The sequence below is a fragment of the Phyllobates terribilis genome, unplaced genomic scaffold (assembly GCF_046119375.1).
Source record: "Phyllobates terribilis strain yellow unplaced genomic scaffold, ASM4611937v1 Scaffold_11__3_contigs__length_659146591, whole genome shotgun sequence".
NCBI lineage: Eukaryota > Metazoa > Chordata > Amphibia > Anura > Dendrobatidae > Phyllobates > Phyllobates terribilis.
The window spans coordinates 433,048,172-433,072,721 of NW_027362771.1; the positions used below are offsets into that span (position 1 = coordinate 433,048,172).

General features: G+C 40.7%; 1 protein-coding gene across 1 annotated transcript in view; it reads left to right on the plus strand.

Moving 5' to 3' along the window:
• The window catches only part of FES (FES proto-oncogene, tyrosine kinase), a 177,638-nt gene that overhangs the window by 83,473 nt on the left and 69,615 nt on the right, over positions 1–24,550 (plus strand). The window contains exons 11-12 of the mRNA XM_073653191.1: positions 10,063–10,272; positions 11,822–11,944. Coding sequence (XP_073509292.1) covers positions 10,063–10,272; positions 11,822–11,944 — 333 coding nt within the window. The remainder of the gene's footprint in view (positions 1–10,062; positions 10,273–11,821; positions 11,945–24,550) is intronic.

The following is a 24,550-nucleotide window of genomic DNA, read 5'->3' on the forward strand; positions in this document are numbered from 1 at the left end:
TAGACCTCAGACCAGATCTTCGTGTGTTTTTAGACCACAGACCAGATTTTCGTGTGTTTTTAGACCTCAGACCAGATTGCAGTTTTTCAGACCACACACCAGATCTGTGTTTTTAGACCTCACACCAGATCATAGTGTGTTTTTAGACCTCAGACCAGATTGCAGTTTGTTTTCAGACCACACACCAGATCTCTGTGTTTTTAGACCTCAGAACAGATTTCAATGTGTTTTTAGACCACAGACCAGATCTCAATGTGTTTTTAAACCACAGACCAGATCTCAATGTGTTTTTAAACCACAGACCAGATCTCAATGTGTTTTTAAACCACAGACCAGATCTCAATGTGTTTTTCAAACCACAGACCAGATCTCAATGTGTTTTTAGACCACAGACCAGATCTCAATGTGTTTTTAGACCACAGACCAGATCTCAGTGTGTTTTTAAACCTCAGACCAGATCTCAATGTGTTTCTTGACCTCAGACCAGATTTCAGTATGTTTTTAAACCACACACCGGATCTCAGTGTGTATATAGACCTCCGATCAGAGCCACAGTTACCGTAGTTACTACTTCTTCCTCCAATGGCGTGCAATACTCTTCACTTCAGGTTGTTGTTGCACACAATGCCCTGATATGAAGGGATTGATCAATCGTTTGGAATTAAGGCATGTTGACCGGAAGACTTGCCTGCTCTTCTGGGAATCTGGGAGTCGTCCTGAAATACCAGTCGAGTAGTCAAGTATGATTACTGTAAATCCCATTTAGGTTGCTTATAATAATTTACGCTTGAATTGATTGAGCTCATTATTTTGTGGTAACTACTTATTGTTGCCCCTCCTCTGTGTACACTTTAGAGTAGCTCAGCAGACATTCCCCCTAAACCGTGTGAGCTGTCTATCTCTGTTAATACCATAAAATGTTCTCTCCACTGCAGTCCTATAGATTTGCACTTAAGAACCCTCTCTGTGAGAAATGGCTTTCTGAAATGTTCTCGTGTATCTCTGTTAGACTGCTAGTTTACCAGAATTGCAGAAATGTTAGTGAAAAGATGAACAGTGATTACTTTCATGTTTTATATAGAGTAAAATCCTAAAGCTAAGAGCTCCAATGGATGTCAGATTGCTGAACTGTCTGGGTTGTCATTGAAAACAGATTAAAAAAAAAAGAAAGCATAATTCGATAGTATTAAAGTAACGTAAAGGGTTATTGTCAAATTCTTGAATGATTAAAACTGGAAATTGTTTGAAAAAATATACAACTTAGCAATTTACTTCTTATTAGGGCTCGCTCATATGACTGTAGATTCTCTCATCCGAGAGGATCTGGTCGATTATGCTAATGTCACTCTGATCAAACTCTGATCCAAGTGTCAGCATAGTGTGATCTGATTCTCTCAGATGAGGGACTCGAAGCACTCTGTGAGGAGAAGATTGGGAAATTTTGTTCCCTATCTTCTCCATTCTGTCAGGCCGCATAAATGTCATCCGAGTGCAGTCCGATGTCTTCCACGCACCCATAGACTTGAATGCATGAGTGGAATCTGATTTCAAAGTGAAATCGCAGCATGATGCAGATTCTGTCAGTTAAAAAGATTGTGCAACAGCACCGCCTCATTAAATAACATTGTTCCGAGTGCTGTCTGATAAAACATCGCGTAGCACTAGTCTGATGTATATGCTGGTGTGAGCGAGCCCTTAAAAATACTTTCTTTTTTCAGGAACAGAGACATTTTTAATGATATCGTTTACTACTTGTTGCCTAAGTTACTAGCCACCGCTATAGTCTATCAGAGATGGATGGTTTCCTAGACAAGGGGCACAAGCTTTTTACTCTACAGCTTGTAATCACAGCAAAACTGCCTCATATGGCAGCATCAGTGAGCATACAATGCAGGCCAGCAGCGCAACCATGATGAACTGTCATTCATTAACGAGTGCACTGCCACTGCCACAAGATGGCAGGGAGCCCAGAGGCTGAGGAGCAGTGCGCTCCAGAAAATCAATCAGGAGACAACCCCTTCAAGTAATTTTGTAGATCATTTTCATTACTGTTTTGTACAGAAAATTATTTTGTTTCTATTTTTTTCCATTTATTTCAATAATTGGGTTTTGAATATACAAACGCATGCTTAGATCACCATGAGAGAATTAAAATGGATTTCTAGACATTTCTGCATAAATGTAATAGATGTTCCTGTAGTTGAAAATCAGTTTTGTTCATCTGAATAGAGTTGTTTTGACAGCAAGCACATGATTTTATGCAAAATTATGATTTTAAGTTTCATTCACGTAAATGGGCAAGGCACAGAAATACCTGTACGCAACCTGCTGCATGTCAATTTCCCTATGGTATATGCACACAACATCTTTCAGGCGGCCAAAAATGTCTGTTTTTCAATAGGTACTTCAGGAACCTCTCATTTTCTTTGTTGTTATGTTAAAGCATCTTTTTTTATGTGTTTTGATCTTTTCCTGAGTACTTTTTCAACATTTTGTCTGAAAGCGATTATTTAAGCATTTTTCCATTTTTTTTTGGGGGGGGGGCGTCTTTTCTACCCTGAATTTCCATACATTTTTGTTCACTCTATTTAACGAATGCAGAAACTGCTAGCTGTTTATCAAGCAGAAACACTGACAACATGCTTAAAAAAAATTGTGGGTGTCTTTTATGCGTCATTTGAGTTTTCTTGTTGACATTTCTTGTAAGTATGAATCATCTTTCAAGTGGAAGTCTCCTGAAGAATGATTAAGTCACTTCTTTTAACCGCTTGTCATCTTTGGAAACCTGAAGTTGTTAAAAGACACTTAAAATCCTGAACATATAAGCAGCAAATTGTTTTATATGGATAAACCTTCCTGAAAAAGATGTTGTGTTCACATACCCTATGGTTTCCTCAACACGTGTTTGTTTTTTCCTTTGTGTTCTTTTTTTCTGGCTTCAGCCAAGATTTTCATGCATTTTTTATAAGTTTTGTGACTGTAGTTTTTTTTCTATACACAAATTATTTTTCATGCATGTTTTTCTATAAAGAAGCCTATCGGGGAAACAAGAGAAAAAAGACTACACCTAGAGCTTGCTTCCTTTGGAAAGACAAGGACTAAAAGATAGACCAGAACTACACCAGAAGTGTGAGAAAACGCCACACAAACTATTCGTACTTCATTTCATATTTTCCAGTTGCCTTCCAGCCAATATATGGCTACAACTTTCTATGCGACAAAAAACAAGAAAGAAAATGCAAAACTAACCTAAAAGTGAATTCACAAGTGACAGATGATGAGCAATGTATGAAATTACCCTAGCCATGAATTCACAAGTGACAGATGATGAGCAAGGTGTGAAATTACCCTAGCTGTGAATTCACAAGTGACAGATGATGAGCAACGTGTGAAATTACCCTAGCCTTGAATTCACAAGTGACAGATGATGAGCAACGTGTTAAATTACCTTAGCCATGAGTTCACAAATGACAGATGATGAGTACCATGTGAAATTACCCTAGCCCTGAATTCACAAGTGACAGATGATGAGCAAGGTGTGAAATTACCCTAGCCTTGAATTCACAAATGACAGATGATGAGCAACGTGTGAAATTACCCTAGCCCTGAATTCACAAGTGGCAGATTTGTTACAGGAATATTTCTGGGACTGAAATTCAGTTCCATTCATCTACATGGGTTTGTTTTGGTGGTTACAACATGAAGTTTTGCAAGCTCCATCCAGATGATTGGGACATTCGAAAAATTTCTGTGATAAATCTGCCACATGTGGAGTCACCATGACAATCTCTATGACTAAAGTGATCACATGATTATATTAAGTGATTACTATAATGTGGTTGCAATTCACCTTATCTGTGATTTCTATATATAAGTTTACCCTACGAGCAAGAGTGTACAATGTCAGGATCAGGGCAAAATTGCTATTCCTATCCCCACGTGATACATTTCAGATCAGTGGGGCCCCACCTTTGTGACCACTATCAATTATTAGAACAAGCCCCCCAGTATTCCTCACTGCAGAGACAAGAGATTTGAATAAATTGTTAAAAGGTTTTTCCCATTTTCGTGCATGGATATTGTCGAATAGTGTGTGTAAAATATACTGCTTACTGAAATTTGCAGCCGTTCTTGAGATAGTAACATTTTTTTCTGCTGTTTATAGCTAGTTGCCTATGAGACTGACCACCACTGCTGTGTAGCTTGTAAGGAGAGGACTGAAGCTGGACAGGAAGTAACAGCACACTCCAGTGATCCAGCTTCAAAACAGTGCTTACAAGCTCTATGCATGTTCTGCTGTCTAGCAGCAGCGGTCGGTTTCCCAGGCAACGAGCTGTAAACAAAAGAAAAGTGTTAAGAAGCACTTCCACTAACATTTTTATTGTTTAAATGTATGTGCACTTGCAGTGTGAGTGTATTAATATACTCCCTTACCCCCACTCTCTCCTATGTCCAGTGCCGGTCTTCTGCTCTTCTCAGTGACGTCACCACAAATGAGATCTGCCGGCTCAGTCTACATTCGCTGTTACAATGAAAGCCTATAGAATCTCGTTCTGATGCTCCATAGACTTACATTGTAAAAGCGCAGAGCGCAGCGTGACACAGAGGAGTCTGCAGAGCGGTGACATCATTCAGAAGAGCAGAAGACTGGCTCTGGACACCGGAGATAGCAGCGGTAGTGGAGTATATTAATACACACACTACATTACATGCGTATATACACACATTTAAACAATAAAAATGTTAGTGGGAATGCTGCTTTAATATCTCAAAAAAATCTGGAAATTTTAACAAGCTGTAAATTGCAAAAATTGCTTACATTTAAAAGCATTTTCCAACAGCACCGATTTATGAAGATGGGAATATATCCCGTTGATGTCTACAGGGCTAATGGAAACACTCAAACACTGTGCTCAGTTGTCCCTGTCAAGACTTTACATGGATTGGTTCTTGATGTTCGCTTATACCAGAGAATTTTTTTTTAAATTTGCTAAACACTTCAAGGGATTGTCATTTATGTGATTTCTTAAAGTATTTGTCTCATCAAAACAGTCCCTATCCATATTATACCACATTTTTTATTATACTACTTATTATACTTTTGTTGTGCTACTTTTTTTTGCAGTGGACACAGGGGCAGATCCATCGCGCGACCAATCATTCTCTAGAGGTTTTACACCCTACACTCCTCACAGCTCCCTCTTCCCTAGACAGTATGCCCAAAATCCAAATCCTATCTGCTTTATAAAAGCACTGAAAAAAATAAATATATAGCATCATAAAGCACTATGGAAAACATGTGGAATCATAAGGTATTATACTGTAAAATTACATTGGGAAAAAATCAGGTGGACTCACAGGGATCAACGCTTCACCAGGGGAGCAGTGGGAAACTCCAGAGGTTACACCTTTACTATTAGTATAGATTTACCATTTCCTACATTATATATTTTTTAATTAAGAATACTTTCAATTGTTTCTCACTGTGTAATGGATGTTTTACAAAGACATTTTAATATATTAATTCTTTAGTTTGCACATTTCTATGCACGCTGCCTACATAATAATCAGGTATCTTTGACATACACTACTTGGTGCATGTAGTGTCTAGTTGCTTTGATGCTGATATTCTGTAATCGTTGCATAAAGATGCCTGACAGTTATTTTGTAGCATAGGTCTTTCCCCGTACCATCGAATACGTCATGCTGCTCGTGCTTTTATCTGTCATTTTAAAGGTTTTTTAGGACTTCATTATACTATTCAGGCCAATTTCCTCATTTTTCTATCTCCTGTTCAGCTATATATCCTTCCTGAAGGGTTTTTGATTAACAAACTCCAAAGCAGAAGTGGTAAAATATTTTTTTTAATGCTAACGTCTTCCTCAGTGGCTTATTGTTATTCTGTATTGTGTAGCCTGAATACCCAGGAGAACATTGAGAATTTATTTGATAAGATTTTGGCCTATTAAAAAAATTATTTGGTGAAGAAACGGCAGATGAGCAGAGGCACATAAAACAAGATGAGCAGACAACAAAGATTTTTATCTTGCGTAGTCTCGGAGAGTTGATGAATTCACACTTAGTTTTCTTCTTGCCCAGACAAATGTGTAAGCTGTACATTTCTGAAAACTGGAGAGAAACATTGCCCTCTAGTGGTTGTCTGAGCGATTACTTCTCATTTTACATCAAAGAAATGAAAATCCAAGTAAAAACTCCATCGCCTATACTTCTTTAAACGGCTACTTAGTGAGGGCTAAAGTTAGTATATTGTAACTTCCACATATATTTGCCAGAACATGCTCTATAAGGTCAAAAAATATTTTGTTACGTCCTATTGCAGCAGGTGTAAAAAATCCGACCCTTCGCCCTGCAGGCTGCCTTTACATTTGAGACTGAATGGCTCATTCTAAAGTGCTCACTGATACCTGCACAGTGCTGTAATAGGAGTCACCAATGTAACAAGTCTGTTTGTGAAATTTCTTCCTTCCTAAATATTCCACTCTCAGCGGTTAGTGGTATTATAAAGTGGAAGCGTTTAGAAACCAAAGCAAGTTACAAAGAAGAGTTGCCAAGAGCTGAGGCGCATAGTGCATAAAAGTCACCAACACTCTGCTAACCACATACCTCAGGGGTGTCAAACGCAAGTACACAGAGGGCCAAAATTAAAAACTTGGACCAAAGTTGCAGGCCAGCATTGATATTTATTAAAGAATGTCTACAATTGAGGAATTTTTTCCTTATCACCAAATTTAATGATGAAAATTTTCATATGGAAACAAACTTAAAGGGCTTGTCCCACGAACAATTTTAATTAATAAATCTTAGAGTAAAATTAGCACTTAATCACAAATGTGGCATACTGGAATAGTATAAGAGCAGTAAAAAGTATACGGCCCAATGGCTTAATTTAAATATATAATAATAAAGGATAAAAACCATTGAATTAATTAATAAATAATATAGATAATAAAATGATACCAACAGAAGTGCCCCCAAACACAGTATGATACAAAAATGAATTCCTCCACAGTATCCTCCACATGCATGGTACAATGACCCTACTGTACTCCCCAGCAAAGTATGATGACTCATCACAGTATGATGCCCCAACTGTGATCCCCACACAGTATAATGGGCCGTGCATAGTCCTCCATACAGTATAATGGCCCCCACATAGTCCTCCATACAGAATAATTGGCCTCACATAGTCCTCCATACACTATAATGGGCCCCACATAGTCCTCTATACACTATAATGGGCCCCACATAGCACTCCATACAGTATAATAGACCCCACATAGTCCTCCATACAGAATAATGGGCCCCACATAGTACTCCATACAGTATAAGGGGCCCCACATAGTCCTCCATATAGTATATGTCACGCCAGGTGTGGGGAAGACTTAGTGCAACACAGAGGGGAAAGGGAAAGGGAGCCCAGACACTAGGGAAAGGGGGGAAGTGGAGACCTCCTAGTCTGGTCTAGCGTCACCCTGTCTCAACTATCGTCCCTATATTGCCTCCTTAGCAATTGCTGCACGCGTGTCTCGCCCTAGTCTCCCTGGCGTAAGGCTACTGCTAGGGATGGAAGGAGATGAGCACTAGTCAACCTCCACTAAACTCTATAGACAACAAGGGTGGGCAAAACAGGGGAAATGGCTTAGCTTTAGATGAACTCTAAATAAGCACACGGCCCAAGCTCCAGAGAGGACGAAGTACTGCTTCTGCTAAGTTTCACAAGTAGAAATGGATATAGCCGACGACTCCCTCTCAGTCACACCAGGTATATATACACCCAGGCCAGAGAGCTAATTAGCAAGAGAGAGTTAGCCGCTCGGTCCTAAAGATAGCCTCTTATCTAATAAAAAGTCTGCAAATCCAAACGTAGAGATCTCCTGCAACCCACTGCAGGGCGACTGTCTGTCACCTCTGACACACCCGTGACAGTATAATGGGCCCCACATAGTCGTCCATACACTATAATGGGCCCCACATAGTCCTCCATATAGTATAATGGGCCACACATAGTCGTCCATACACTATAATGGGCCCCATATAGTCCTTCATGCAGTATAATGGGCCCCACATAGTCCTCCATACAGAATGATGGGACCCATATAGTCCCCCATACAGAATAATGGGCGCCACATAGTCCTCCATACAGAATAATGGGTCCTCACGCAGTCCTCCATACAGAATAATGGGCAACACATAGTCCTCCATACAGAATAATGGGCCCCACATAGTCCTCCATACAGAATAATGGGCCCCACATAGTCCTCCATACAGTATAATGGGCCCCATATAGTCCCTGGCATCACGGGCAAAATATAATCACTCTGAGGGACAGATTTGGCCCCCGGGCCAGAGTTTGACATGTGTGCCATACCTACAGAGTCCTCTGCCATTAACATCAGCACTAAACCGGTGCATCGGGAGCTTCACTGCATGCAAGCCTTATACCACCAAACACAATGCTAAGCATTGGGCTCTGGAGCAGTGGAAATGTGCGCTGCGGAGTGATGAATCACTCTTCTCTAGTTGGCAGTCTGACGGACGAGTCTAGGTTTGAATAAAGGCCCAAACATTACCAGCCTTACTGCACTGTATCAACTGTAAAGTTTGGTGGAGGAGAGATACAGTTATGGGGGTTGGTTTTCTGGATTTAGTCTTTGTTCTAGTGAAGAGAAATCCTAATAATTCAGCACACCAAGACATTTTGGATAATTATAGCTTCCAACATCGTGAGGACAGGTTGGGGAAGGTCTTTTTTCCTGTCCCACCATGGCTGTGCCCCAATACACAAAGCAAGCTCCATAAATTCATGATTCATCAAATTAGGTGTGGTCTACACAGAGCCCTGACCTCAACCCCATCGAACACCTTTGGGATGAACAAGAGAAAAGATTGTGAGCCAGGCCCTCTCATCTAACATAAATGTCTGACCTCACAAATGCTCTTCTGGATGAATAGGGCAAATTTTCCCACAGACACACTCTTAAACCTTGTAGAAAGCCTTCCCAGAAGAGTGGAAGGTGTTATAGCTGCAAAGCGGGGACCACCTCCATACATATTAATGCCCATGGGCTTAGAGTTAGATCTCAAAAAAGTTCCTACAGATGAAATGAATAGATGTCCTATTTCTTTTATCTGGCTGAAATCTATCAATGAGTTTTTATTCTCTCTCTTTTGCATCCCGAAACAAAGATATCTCACATCCACCCACTACATGTTCCTATTCTTGCTGCTATTACACTAAATAAATGTTATCTATTGTGTGCAAAGTCTAAGCAAATTATTTTGCTTTTAAATTACTTCTCAGGAAAACTGTATATTTTAAGTGAATCTCCAATCGTCAAGAAGAGCACCCACAGAAAATTAGACCTTACCATGACTGATCTCTCCTAACACTCAGATTGCCGCTGGTTCCTAAATTAGAGATTTTATTAGTAGATCTATGTATATTAGGGAATGGTTGTGATATTGTGATACCCCTAGATTCACCTACATGGAACATCATTTTATTGTATTTTACTGTTTTTTTATCGTGTGTTTTGTGAATTTTACGTCCTTTTTGTGACCATTACCTTTGTCATTAAAGGAAATCTGTCAGCAGGTATTTGTATGTAATCTGAGGACAGCATGCTGTGGGGGTTAAAACACTGAATTTAAGGTTGTGTCACTTATCAAGCTATGTGCTGTTGTTTACTTACAATGAATGTTTTATCACTAGGACATTATCATTGCTGTGACTAGCTGGCTTGCGAGCACTATCCCCTCCAATGATAAGCAGCTCCCTGTCAATAGACATTTACATACAGAGCCTGGTGTGGGCGTGGTTAGCTTTCTCAGCTCTGCTGCATTGCTAAAACTAACAACTCTGATTGTGTCACAACTACTGCACCCAATAAACTAAGAGATATATCCTTGGATTCAGGGTCTATTTCCTACATTATGCTATTCTCAGAAAAAACCTGGTGACAGTTTTCCGTTAAATCTAAATTGTATTAGTGATTGAATGAGGTTGGTAGTGATCACAATCATGTCATTTATTTTGCACAGCTGCCACCTCTTTTGCCATTGGTTCCAGAAGTCCAGAAGCCGCTTAGTCAACAGAACTGGTACCATGGGGCCGTTCCACGAACTGAGGTTCAAGGATTGTTAATAAACAATGGTGATTTTCTTGTTCGTGAAAGCCAAGGGAAACAAGAATATGTGCTATCTGTGCTGTGGGATGGCCAGCCAAGGCATTTCATCATTCAGTGTATAGATGTAAGTTTCCAGGGTTACACAACATAATAGGACATTTCCTAATTCCTGTGAACTCACAAGAATTCTTTGACCCTTTTACTGTTACAGTGATGGAAGCATCCCTCTTCGTATTTAGTGTTACCAATGTATCTTGGTCCATGTCTCCTTGGGCACCTACAGATGTGTTAACCTTTCTTGAATTGCGTTAATTTATACAAGTTGTCATGATACCAGCTTAATACAATCTCTCCATCCAGTAAAGAGTACATACGTTAAACACATGTGTTTTTTAACACGGCAGCTTTGATTGACAGATGGTAAACAGATGGCGTTCATTAGAGGCATCCATCATGCCATCTAGTTAAAAAAAATGTGTGCAACAAACTATGCCAACTGTGGTCGTGTGAAACACCTCAAAATATTTAATGTTTAAAGAAAAGTTAAAACATCCTCCTTGTAGCTTCAGGCAAATTTTCAGAATAATGTGTCATGCCGGTAGAGGAGGAAGCCTCTACCACTAATTTTCAGTTGTCTCTGAGTTAGTGGGTGGAGACTAGCTGCTAGATGTCTCCAATAAACCATAGAGACACACATGAAGGGTTCCTACTTAATGTAGCACAAAGAAAGCAAAGAAGCATAAGCATGGAGCATATTATACAGCAGTACTGAGCAGTGTAACAGTGATTACGGAACTGGGGTGAGATTAAACACTTACTAAAAAGCAGCTGCAATGTCTCTCTGCTTCTTTCTCTCTTTTTTTTTTGCTCCTCCCTTTTCATTGCCCTTATAATATAATCCCTTGGTGAATTGGCAGTCCATCTTGTCTTAGCAAGGATGATTTTAACTATATTTCGAGTAAATGATGAGTTCAGGAGGCAGGGAAAGGGGATGATTAAAGGCTCATAAAAGGAGAAAGAAGCATTTTTGTAATTTACGAAATTTGTTATATTTGCATGTACTGTTCATTTATACAAAAATTGTTTAAATGGCAATGACCATTAAAGAGGTGATATAGGATCACAAAAGATGGCTTCTTTCTTCAAGGAAAAGCAATGCACCTATCAACTGGTTAGGTCTGGTATTATTATTGTTCAGGATTAAAAATACCTGCTCCAAAAAATAGCGTCACACCAGTCCATGAACTGTGTGTGTTTTTTGCAGCATAACTCTACTAAAGTGAATGGGGCTAAACTGCAATACCATACACAACCTGTGGACAAGTGCGGCACTGTTTTTGGAAGAAAGTAGACTTATTTATTTAGTTATTTTTTCAATCAACAACTCCTTTAAGGAAAGATACATCTATATGGAAGAGAAAAGGGCATTTGCCAGAATTATGGCCCTCAACACGAACACAACATTGCTAGATGTGATAAACTATCTAGTTATAGTAGTACCCTACCTTACAACTTTTTGGCTTATATATCGTTATATGTTGAGTAATGAACACAAAATGTATACTTTTTTTTAACTGTTGTGTATTTGTATATTTATTTTATAAAGTTTGAATAACTTGTTGATATAATATTAAATCAAGTATTGGCTTTTCTTTTTAATTTGCAATTAAAAGAATCTCTACAGACTGGAAGGAGAAGCATTTCCTACTATCCCTTTGCTAGTTGACAATTTTCTCAAGACTAGACAAGTGGTGACAAAGAAGAGTGGTGTTATATTATGTAAAGCCATTGTGAAGGTAATGTGAAAAAATCTTAATAGAATATCTGCATATTTGGATATACACATGGACATATACCTTTATGTGGTATGTTGTAAAGTTTGCATGAATGTAAAAGTTTTGTAGATATGGGCGTGGAAGAATGAGTCATTTCTTACCTGAGGTGTAAGTAGTATACCGTGCACATGCCACAGCCCCTAACGTGCGTTTCACGTGTCTGCTTCCTCAAGGGCTCTCAAGACTTAAATCCCCCTGAGGAAGCAGATACATGAAAAATGCATTGGGCTGTGGAAAACACACATTATACTTCCTAATACGCTGTGGATAAAAACTGTGTTTACATTTAATGGTAACATGTCACTCAATTCATGCTGTTAAAACCACGAGCAACATGAATTGGAACCTGGCTGCACAATTAAAGTCAGGTATGTTTTTTTCTAAGGCTATGTACCCACGATGCAGAAATGCTCAGGATTTTTTCCTGAGCGTTTTTGCATCTTCCTGGCAGAAAAAACGCATGTGGATTGTACATACGGATTGTACATGCGTTTTTCCTGCCAATGACAAACGGAAGTAAAACGTTCTTCACATGCATTTCCGCATGCGGGTTATCAAGCACTTTCCAATCGATTTTAGCATCACTTGGAAAGTGCTTGTCAACTTGGTCACACGGCATGGATTTATATACTGTGACCTTAAAGAATGGTAAAAACTAAAAAATAAATGTATACTTACCTTCTGATGGCCCCCGCAGTCTTGCTTCGCTCCGTCCTGGCTTGCCGGCAGCTCGCGGTACACTACACTGAAGCACCTGCCGCGAGCTGCCAGCCAGTGAAAACAAGGACACCGGGGGCCATCAGAAGGTAAAAATAATATTTATTTTTTATTTTATTCTTTTTTTCACAGGTTCTATGGTACTCGGGTCCGGAGGAGAGTCTCCTCTCCTCCGGACCCGAGTACCATCCGCACATTGAAACTCATGGATTTCGCATGTACAGATCCAGTGATGCGGAATCCAAGCGTTCCAATGAAAGTCAATGGCGGTGAAAACGCAGCGCTTCCACAAAATAATTGGTAGTGCTGCGTTTTTTTCCGCAATGATAACCCGCAGCGGAAATTTCCGCAGCATGTGCACAGCACATGCGGATTATCATTGGGGACCATGGCAGGCCTTCTACCATGCGTTTTTTAAGAGTTTCTGCAGCGTTTTTGCTGCTGCGGAAACGCTTAAAAAACGTATCGTGGGCACACAGTCTAATTTTCAGATCAGCTTTTAATCCGTCCTTGCACTATGCAAATCTGTGAGGACTAGTCCAGTGGGACAGTGCTTATCCCGGACTAATTCTCCCATTCATCTTATAAGCATGCCCCTTGGACCCTGGGATGTGACTGACATGATTTGGAAGAGTGATGTCATTTTCGTTTGCAAATCTCTTGCATGTGGGATGTTGTACTTTCCTGGAAATGAACAGAGAAACAGAAAGTTGCGCGCATTTGCAAGATTTGCAAAGATTCAGTGGTATTTTTTCACTGACAACCTTTCAGTCATTTTGAACCAAGGAGGCCGGTGGCTGGTGTCTAGATAAAGATCATAAACAGTAATGCCATGACATGGTGCACTTCTCTCTCCACTTCTCCCACACTGATCAGTCTGATTGGAGCAGAGAGGAGAGGAAAATACCAGGACCAATACATCAATGCCGATTAGTTGAAGGACTTTTCAGGTCATGTGGTCAGCCACATGCCTAGAACGAACGTGGCAGTATATACAGTTTACTTAAAATCAGTGCATTTATGTGTGGAGTGCTCTGTGTGTGTGTTTATGTATCAGAACCGTGTGTGTTTATATAACAGAACTGTGTGTGTGTTCATGTAGCAAAGCTGTGTTTATCTCTGTCTGTTTGTAGCACAGTTGTGTGTGTGTAGCAGGTCTGTGTCTAAGTAGCGAAGCTTTGTGCGTGCATGTAGCATAGCTATGTGTGTATTTTCAGAGCTTTGTATATGTAGCAGAGTTCTGTATATATACAGCAGAGCTGAGTGTGTGCTGTGCAGCAGTGTTTGTGCGGCAGAGAGTACAGCGTGTAGGTGCTTGTTCACACTGGTCACTTTTTTTTTACCTCCCTAGTCCTACTCTAACCTAGTCCATGAAAATTAGTGGTACTGACTCCTATACTTCTATGCACAACGGTTAAGTTTTAATTGGAAGGAAATATGTTTTCCTATTTTCTGATATCTAAACCTGGGGTGCGTTTTATAGTACGGTGCATCCTATAGTCCAAAAAATACGGGACTTCCGAATAAAATAAATATAGCTGTATTCCTATTACTTTTTTAGTATATATTCAATTTTCTTGTCCAGTACTTTTAAATGTGCTCAGAAATTCATTGTAACAGGTGTTTTTTTATGTTAGATGTTTAAGATATCTTTACCTGATTTATTCTCTAGCTATTGCTCAGCTTTCCACAGTATTTCTTAGAGCAGAGAATCACGGAAGCTGCTTTATTTCTTTTTTCTCACTTGCTCGATATGTGAGATTCACTTATTCCATTTTACTGACAGCTGTTAGAGCCTTTAACAAATGGCCTTACAGCACGGAAATGTCTCATTCTGCTTTAATATGGGTGAGATCACTTTCTTACAACTGGGTTTCACATCAGCAGGCTGGATATGTCACAAAAATTTATTGGTAGCAAAGGGAAATCTTGAAATGATATAAAGACATGCAGCCGTGATTAAATGTGAACTATATTTTACACAAGGGTGAGACAGATTAGCTTTAGTGCACTGGATTTAATACAGACGTATATTTATTCATGAGTGATTAATACCTTTGAATGATTTTATACTTTTCAGTTACAAAAATTAATCTTTTAACATTAGACTTAAGTGACATAGAAAAAATGTTATTGAAGTGTTATATACACATATCTAAGATTCTTATACAATTGTGTCTCATTGTCAAGCGAAGAACTTACCTTCCAATTACTTTTTGTATATTGTTTTATTAGTTTACCCTTGTTGTTCCAGTGAAAGGTGAAAAGCACCTGTATGTCATGGGCCCACTTGCCTATGGGCTAAAACAAGCAACTGTGGACCTCTGTACAAAAACAACATGTAGGCCCACTTTGACCAGTATGCCCGCAACAAATTCTCATATTAAGGGCTCGCTTACATGGCTGTAGATTCTCTCACGCTAAAGAATTAGGCCCATTATGCTAATGACACTCGGCTCAAACTCTATAAGAGTGTGATCAGAGTGTCAGCATAGTGAGATCCGATGCTCTTGCTTGAAAGCATCAGAGCACAGGTGTGGAGAAGACAGAGAACTTAATTTCTCCGTCTTCGCAATTGTCTGTGTAAATTGGACTGTACTTGAATGACATCTGAGTGCAGTCCGATGTTTTACATGCACCCATAGACTTATATAGGTGCGCATAGTCTGATTATCGGATGCACTTGCAGCATTATCGGAGGCATGAGAAAATAATTGCAGATCTGCACTGCCCCATACTATGACATTGGGCCAAGTGCTATTCGATAAAACATCGAATAGCACTCGGCCGTGTTATGTGACTGTTGTGAGCGAGCCCTTAAACGTAATAATGGCTGTATAAACAGATTGATAATTTTAATATCTCTGTAGTAATTTGTCAGCCATGCTTATAAAAGTAAAAAAACCATAAAAGTAAAAAAAACCATACTTACCCTCAGAATTGGCTTTCCTCAGCGCTCAGCACTGCCCCTCTGACAGATGCGTCCTCCATTCTGCTGACTATGCAGAGAATTATTGGCCTTCAGCAGTCAGGTTGGTCACTGATGGTCACAATGTTATCTCTTCCTGTTCTGCGGAGACCATGGATGCATCAGTGTTGTAGAAGAGGGTGAATGCCCCAGGGAAAGTATGCCTTTTTTATTCCTTCCCACTGTTTTTAAATAGCAGCGAAAATAAACCTTTAATGCAGACCTGAGCGGACTGGGACAACCAAAGGGCTGGATACAGTGGTGTACCACAGCACGCGGCCACCACCCCCACCTGGCGATTCGATTTCCGTGGTATCTGCATTCTTGGGATCCAGATACTGTTGAACATAATAGTGTAACAGTGAGCCCTCAGCATCTGAATTTCGGCAGAGCAGCCACAAAGACATCGCTGTATCGGTCCTGCTGCACAGTATACACAGTAAACAGAGCGGAGCAGCGTATTAGGACTAGCCGAGTAGGTTTTTTTTTGTTTTGTCAGTCAATACTTGGGGGGAACTGCGGTGACATCATACTGTGTGGGGTCTGTGGGGATCATCGTACATTGTAGTTGGGCTGCTGGGACATCTAGGGTCCATCATACCGTATGTGCTGGCCATCATACTATATTTGGGGAGCCGTTGAGGCATACTGTGTGGAGATCTGTGGGGGCATGTTGTGTGAGGGGCTGCAGGGACATCATACTGTCAATCAGAACTTGTGGGATGGCTGTCCTACTGCATGGATAGCTGTGTGGACCATCTCTCTGTGTGCGGTCCATTATACTGTGTGTGGGATCCATTGTACTGTCTGCAGGCCATCATAAGGTGTGTAGGGGTTGGTCTATGGGGGCCATCAAACTTTGTGTGTGGGCTGTGGGGTCCAACATAATGTGTACAGGACTGTAGAGTCATCATACTGTCAATCAATCCGTATGGGGAGGGGACTTGGGAATATCATACAATGTGTGGGGGGACTGTGGTGTCCATCATGCTTTTTGGGGCCATCATACTGTATTGGGGAGCTGTGGGGGCATCATACCGTGTATGTCGGGGGATTGGGGCATCATATTGTGTGAGAAAATGAGGGAGAGAAAAAAACTAGTAAAATCTGTTTCCCCATAATAAAAGTTAATGTCCGTAATTCCCAATGCTGGTATAATGTACATATGGGTCAAAATTGTACTAATATATAAAGTTGTGCACAAATTTGGAACTTATCTCTGAAGTAAATGTTCCTGCAGATGTTAATACACAGTCACATATCAATCAGTTGTCTTCATTTCCACAGGAGCCGTTTTATACTTATTTGTGCTCTAGAAAATAAGATGAATGTAACACGGTGATCGACAACAGTGACAATCCACAATCTGCTGAACCAGAATAGAAACGCAAGATTTATTTCTACTTACAAAATGGCATTGATAAAACAGCATATCATAAAACTCAGGAGCCCATCAAGGGATCTCAGCAGCCCAACTCGAGTTTCATCTTTTATCTTTTTCTGAGGCATGGGAAACAAATGACATTATCTATAATTTATACTAACCGCCCTCTCAAGGTTAGGTATTATTTAAAACAGCATTAAAAAATTCAAATATAGACATTATTTCAAGTCTTAATCTGGAAAGAATTGCCAGGAACAAATTATTTTTCTTTTAAAGTGGGCTTGACAAAATTATCCATTTTTAAAAAAACAAAAAAAGTTATAAAATTAAATATCATTTTCTAATGAATTATTAGTTGATATATTTCATTTTAGAAATGTTTTGATAATTTTTGCAAAACATATTAAAATATAGAAATATTTTCTTCTTATGGATTCTATCCAGACTGACTTGACATTGTCTGTATTAGGATTTCTTTTCTACGCTATTTAAATAATCCCTATACCTGAGAGGGCGGTTACTATAAATTCTAGATGATGTCATTTGTTTATTATGCCCGGTTAGAAGCCGGAAAGCCGCTGACGTCAGCAGTCAGCTGATGGTCGCGTGACCATCAGCTGACTAAATGACGTCACCGCAGGTCCGGCCAGTACACCACGGGCCGCCGAGGAGAGAGGACGCCGTCTTGAGCAGACCGGGGGCTGCCGGAGAGGCGAGTATGAATATTTTTTTTTATTTTTTACTTTACAATTCTTTTTTCACTTGCGGGTACGATGGAACCTGGGTCGGATGAGAGTCTCCTCTTCTTCAGACCCGGGTACCAACCACGCACTGAACCGCATAATATCCGCATGTATACAAGTAAACATGCGGATGTTATGTGGTTCAATGCAAGTCAATGGGCGCCATTTCGCCGTGTAATCGCATCAAAATGGGTTGTGCTGTGGATTTTTCTGCAATGATAATACGCAGCGGAAATTTCCGCACTATGCGCACAGCACATGCGGATTATCATTGGGAAACATGGCAGACATCTTAACAAGTGATTTTAATGCGTTTCCGCGGCGGAAATGCCTCCGCGGAAACGCATTAAATCTGCATCGTGGGCACACAGCCTTTGTAGAAACAAATCTTGCGCTTTTATTCTGGTTCAGCAGATTTTCACTATTGTGGATCCCTGTGTTGCGTTAATTTTATTTTCTACAGCACAAACAAGTATCTATCGGCTCCTATGGAAGTGCAGACTGGTCTATAAGTGACTGATTTGATGTTAAAGAACAATCCGCCCATTAACATCTGTAGAAATAGTTACTTCAGAGATCTGTTCCAAATTTGCACCTAACGTTATATATTACAATAACAATACTCGAAAAGCACATATTACGTATCTAGGTTGGGAACAGTAGAGTATTCCTCTAATTATGAACACTAAAAGAACCAACTGATGGAGTAGCCACAAACCACCAATAAGGATTTAAAATATCAAAAAGAAAGCAAACACCAGCTCACCCTGACTCAGGTGTCCCGAAGCACAGGATAGACAAGGAACCACTCGCCGGCAAATTGCAGGGAAAAAAAGGGAGGAATTCCAGCTTCTGAAGTGCAGCAGACAAAACTTTATTCCATCAAAACATATTCCATGGTTAAAACAGGATTAGCTTACGCGTTTCGAATGCTCCAACCTGCGTTCTTTTTTACAGCTCTGAAAAGCTTTGGGTTCAAATCCCACCAAGGACAACATCTGCAAGGAGTTTGTATGTTCTCCTGTGTTTGTGTGGGTTTCCTCTTGGTTCTCCGGTTTCCTCCTAAACTCTAAAGAAATACTGATAGGGAATGTAGATTGTGAGCCCCAATGGGAACAGTGCCGATGTTGTCTGTAAAGCGCTGTGGAATTAATGGCGCTATATAAGTGAGTCAAATAAATATCCAAAATTTGTATACAACAACCAGCATACACCAAATGAGCAGTCCATGTAGAGAATCTTTCAATTATAACCTCAAAGTGACCATGACCTAAAGTGACACATGCTGTTCAATGTAACGTACGTTGCTTACCCATGATGAGGAAGAATAGATGAACCCACCGCGCTGCCTGGTCGTTGACTAGCCGTAACAGCGAGTCAACAGACTTAATTCTGCTAAATATTAAGTGATAAAGATGAATATAAAATAATAATAATATTGAACAGAATTAAGTTTGACCCTCCACAATAGTTACAGTCTCTCATATAGCCCAACCCTGCTTTAATGGAACATCCATTGTGATCCATGGCAGCAAATAGTCTTATGGTTTTATCCCTGATGGTATAAGGCAGTGCAGGGTTAGTAGTAGCATCCCTGGTGGACTAGGGTACTGAGATGGTTAATCTTAAAGAGGTTATCCGGCCTTAGGCTACAAGTGTGCGCGCTGTAAGGATTTGGTGGCGCCGGGATTTGCCTCTTTCAATACATGTCTAGTCAGAATTTATCCAGTTGTATATATATATTTAATTTGCACAGCTAGTATTTCAGGTTTTATAGACCATTTCAATGGTACCTGTCAGCTGCCCTCGGCCCCTAAACCTCCACCATGTCTGTACTCCACCCTATACCTACCATTCTAACAAGCTACTTCTTGTAACTTAGCGATTGCTCTATAATTATAAAATCAAGTTTTAATCCGCGGTCACACTATGCAAATCTGAGAGGACAAGTCTAGTGGGGGCATTGATTCCCCCTTACTAATTCAACCTCCCATCCTGTAAGTATGCCCACCAGAGAGCATGCTTATAAGATAGTAGGCAAGATTAGTCTGGGGAAATCAACACCCCGCCAGACTCGTCCTCACAGATTTGCATAATGCGAGTACAGATTAAAACTTAATTTTACAATTATAGAGCAATTACTAAATTATAAGAAGGAGCTTGTTAGTATGTAGTAATAAGGTCAGTAGAGGCATGGTGTTGGTTTAGGGGGGCTGTAGGGCAGCTGACAGGTTCCTTTTAAGATTTTATGTGATGTTTCTTGTAACATTTCTAGCTTTCCCCACATGGTAATAGTTAGGCGCATGCTGTCATTATGCAGAAATCCCATTATGCCTTTCAGAGATATTATATGGCTTGTTATTATATTTTTATATGCATTACATTAATAATTCAACCTTCTGATCTCTTTTCATGCCCTTGGTAGCATGCAGGAAATTGCTTTTTTTAAGTATAAGCAATTGAAGGGTAGAGTTTTGAAATCAGAATATGCACAATTTTGGATACACAACATTTTGCATTATTCTGATGAAATTCCTCAGAATTATATTGGGAAACGAATTATAAATCCAACAACATAGAGCTGACATATGGGAAAAAAACATAGAAACTTATTTTGTATTTATTTTTAGACATCACAAACTACAGTCATAAAATGATGTTCAGACAAATAGAGAGTGAATGAGTGTATGCATCGAGCATCACTTGCAATGTACTTCAAAAAGACAGAATGTCATTACTTCTCACAAAAGGGAAGTATGTCATTTTGTAGAAGAAGTGTCGATTAACGATCACGAACATCTTGAACTAATACCTAAGATGCTTAGATATTGTGAAATTTACTCTGGAAATGGATTGGATTATTATGTGCGGTAAAGCAGTATATCTGGATTCAGATCTCGACAGGAGATCCTTGGCATGAAGTTTGTATATTGCCCATGTGGAGAACATACAACCTTCCCTTGGTTTTCTTATGGGTGCTGAATTTTTCTCCCATACAGTTAAGTTTTGTCAACATAATAAACTTAAATTGTGAACCCAAAGGGGTTGTCTGAGCTAATGATATTGATGACCTATCCCAGAGATATTCCCATCAGATCAGTGGGGGTCTGCCTCCTGGCATCACCACGGATCAGCTGTTTTTAGCTATGGTTGCTGCCGGATGTAAAGAATGTATGGAGCCAGTACAGAAAAAGTCCTCTCACTGCGTAGTGACCATTCAATATTTAATGCAATAGGATTTAACCTGCAGTTCTCAGCATTGGCCACTACACAGTGAGCAGCGCTGTTCTGTTCCAGCTCCATACACTGTTTTCATCCAGCGACTACTGAAGCTGATTACTGCTGATCAATGAGGATGTTGGACCCTCACCGATTGGATATTGATCACCTATTCTAAGGTCGTAAACGGGGTGGTCCGAAATATAAATTGATTTTCATCCTAAATGCCTATCTATTTCATGCCATAATCTAATCTATTTTCTAATTAATAATTCCCTATCTTTCCCTAACTACACTATAACTGCTTTTCACTGCTTTTAAGTGTGGGTATTTTTGCAGCGTGCACTGATGTTGTTGCCTGATCGTTTCTACTGATTTGAGCCGACAAGAGAACGCACTGTTATTGTGCACATTGCACAATGACAGCCCAGGGACTAGCCCATCCCCTGAAACAAAGGTCATTCATGCTTCTTTTCATGGAAGGAGCAGGGGCTGCGGGAGTGACGTAAGCCTCCCCCTGATGACGCTTCGTTTTAGTATCCCAGTGATTCTCAAACAAAGAGTCATAAAAAAAGTTGTTTAAAAAGAAAAAGAAAATTAGTTAGACAGTGTAGTTAGGGAAGGACAGGGAAATTTTAATTAAATTATGTTTGAAAATATATTAGATTGTGGCATTAAATAGATAGGGATTTAGGATGAAAATGAATTTGTATTTTGGACTAATATCAGCCTAGACAATCCCTATAATGTCTCTTATTGGAATGATATTTTAATGACCATGTAGATTTACCTGCAGTCCTATGAAAGGCATACATTAGATTTTGCAGTCAGTGCCAAAAGACGAGCACTATTCTACCAAAATCTCCCATCTCCAAAATTCCATCTTTTCTTTCTTTTTTTTTTGCATAAGAGAAATACAGATGGCGCACGGATGACAAAAACAGACCCACAGACCAAATCGCGGCACATGCTAGTCTCATCCATTTTTTGTCTCTCCCTTTGAACTATCTATATATTTCAATGAAAACGAAAAAAAAAGATGCTTTACAGGAACCATCTTTATGGCCTCCTTTTTTAAGGCATCAGTTGCAATTATTAACATAGGAAACTTTATTTGGCATTGTATAATTTTTTTAATTATTGATGTATAAAAATGGATGACATGCGGATGTCAGAAATAGACGTGATGGCATCCGAGTGGCATATGGGTGGCGATACAAATGAAAAATTGTCAGTTTTTTGTCAATAAAAAAATGATTTTTTATATTCCTATGGGAACTTAACAGGGAACACAAGCAGGGGTGTAAGTACAATAGGTGCAGGGGTTGTAATCGCACTCAGGCCCTGGAGTCTAGGGGGCCCAAAAAGTTCCTTTGGCCTACAGTATATCAAAAGACTAATTCTATTAAAGACTTGCAATAATTGGGGTTCTTGTTGGAGATTTTGCATTGGGGCCCATGAATTTCAAGTTATGCCGCTACCTAAGGGGGAAATAAATCCTGTTTGGGGAAATTAGGTACTGACTAGTGTTGAGCATTCCGATACAGTAATATCGGGTATCGGCCGATATTCGCGGTATCGGAGTTCCGATACTGAGTTCCGATATTTTTACAATATCGGATACCGGAATCGGAAGTTCCCATAATGCCTGCGCTCTGCAGTGTCTCTGAAGGATGACAAGCTGGATGGCAGCGCTCAGCTGCGATCCAGCCTGTCATCTCAATGCCATCCCAGCGTGGGAGAATTCTCCTGATTGTTTAAAAGCCGGCGGCTTTTTACCGCCCGCCGGCTTTTAAAACAATCACTCAGCCCCATACTCGCTTCCCCGCAGCCTCCCACCCCGATCCTCCGCTCCCCTCGCCACCTCCCATCCCGATCGTAAGTTAGGACCGGGCGGGGAGCACAGCACCAAGGAGCGGGGAGCGAAGGACCCGGGCGGGGAAGCCGGCAATGAAAAGACTTCACCGCCGGCTTTCCCGTTCTGTGCTGCGCTTTCCCGCCGGTTATTTCAAATGAACAGCTGAGGTATCAGGTGATGCTGATCAGCTGTTCATTTGAAGTCGCCGCGGTGCCCTCAGAGGGTTCATGTGAGTTCATGCTTGACTGCATTGCATGAACTCACATGAACTTTCCCACGGCCGCACAGGTCAGCCTCACCTCCCAGACCATCAGACCCGTCATGATTGGTGTGTGCGGGTGTCTGTGCGATGTCTGCGGGTGTGTGCGTGCAGGCAGACATAGGCCGATGTGACACTACTACTCCCATCGGCCTATGTCTGTCCCCCGTCCACTCGTGCCAGCAGGATCAGCTCGATGGGAGCAGTAGTTCCCATCAGCCTGATCCTGCTATTTAAATTGCCCTACTGTGTCCGCAATAAATTTTAAATACATTTCATTGGTGGCCAGTGGTTACCTAAAATAAATTAGTTTATACATTACCTGTCCCCGCCGATTGCCACCTAAAATAAAGTCAAAAATAAAAAAATACACCTATACTCACCTAGACACCTAATTCCCTGAAGCCATCGATCTCCTGTAATAAAATATAAAATAATAAACCACAACCTTATCCTTACCCCTCCGTAGTAGTCCACGAGTGTCCCACGATGATCTCTAGTTTAGAGCAGCCACATAGAATGTGACCGCTCTGAACCGCTGCCGCCGCTAGAATGACGGGGCCGTAAAGCAGCCCCGTCATTGCATAAGCGGGTTCGCCGGAGTTCAGGCAGCGCTGCTCCGGTGAGCTCCTTTACGGCCCTGCTGTACCGTGAGAAATTCCCACGGTACAGCAGTGCCGTAAAGGAGGTCTCCGGAGCTGCGCTGACTGAATGCACTCCGGTGACCTCAGTCAGGGGCTCATTCTGCCGGGAGCGGACGTGTTCCCGGCAGTGTGAGCTTACAGCAGCCATGCACAGCTGTCACCATCTCCTGATGTGACAGCTGTGCATGGGAGATCAGCGCAGAACGTGGACAGGTAACTATTTTTTTTTAGTAAATTAAGAATTAAATAAAATGGTGTGTTTTATTTCAAATAAATTATTTTTTTCTGGGTGTAGTGTGTGTTTTTTCTTTTTAACACTTTGTAGGTTAGTAATGGGGGTGTCTTATAGACGCCCATCATTACTAACCTGGGCTTCATGGCAGCTGGCGCTGACATGAACCCCAACCCTATTACCCCCTGCCACGGCACCAGGGCAGCGTGGAAGAGCGAGGCTAAGTGCCAGAATTGGCGCATCCTACTAATATCAGCCCCCAGCTGAATACCTAGCCTTTGCTAGCTATTAAAATAGGGGGTACCCCACGTCATTTTTTTGGGGGGGTCTCCCATTTTAATAGCTAGTAAAGGCTAGGTATTCAGCTGGGGGCTGATATTAGTAGCCTGGGAAGCTCCGTGGGTATTACCCCCTTCCCAGGCTTCAAACATCTGCCCCAGCTGTCTGCTTAACCTCCGCTAGAGACTAAAATTATGGGGGATCCCACGCCAATTTTTTTTTTAATAAATCCTTTATTTTAACACTAAATGACACTTGAGGGGT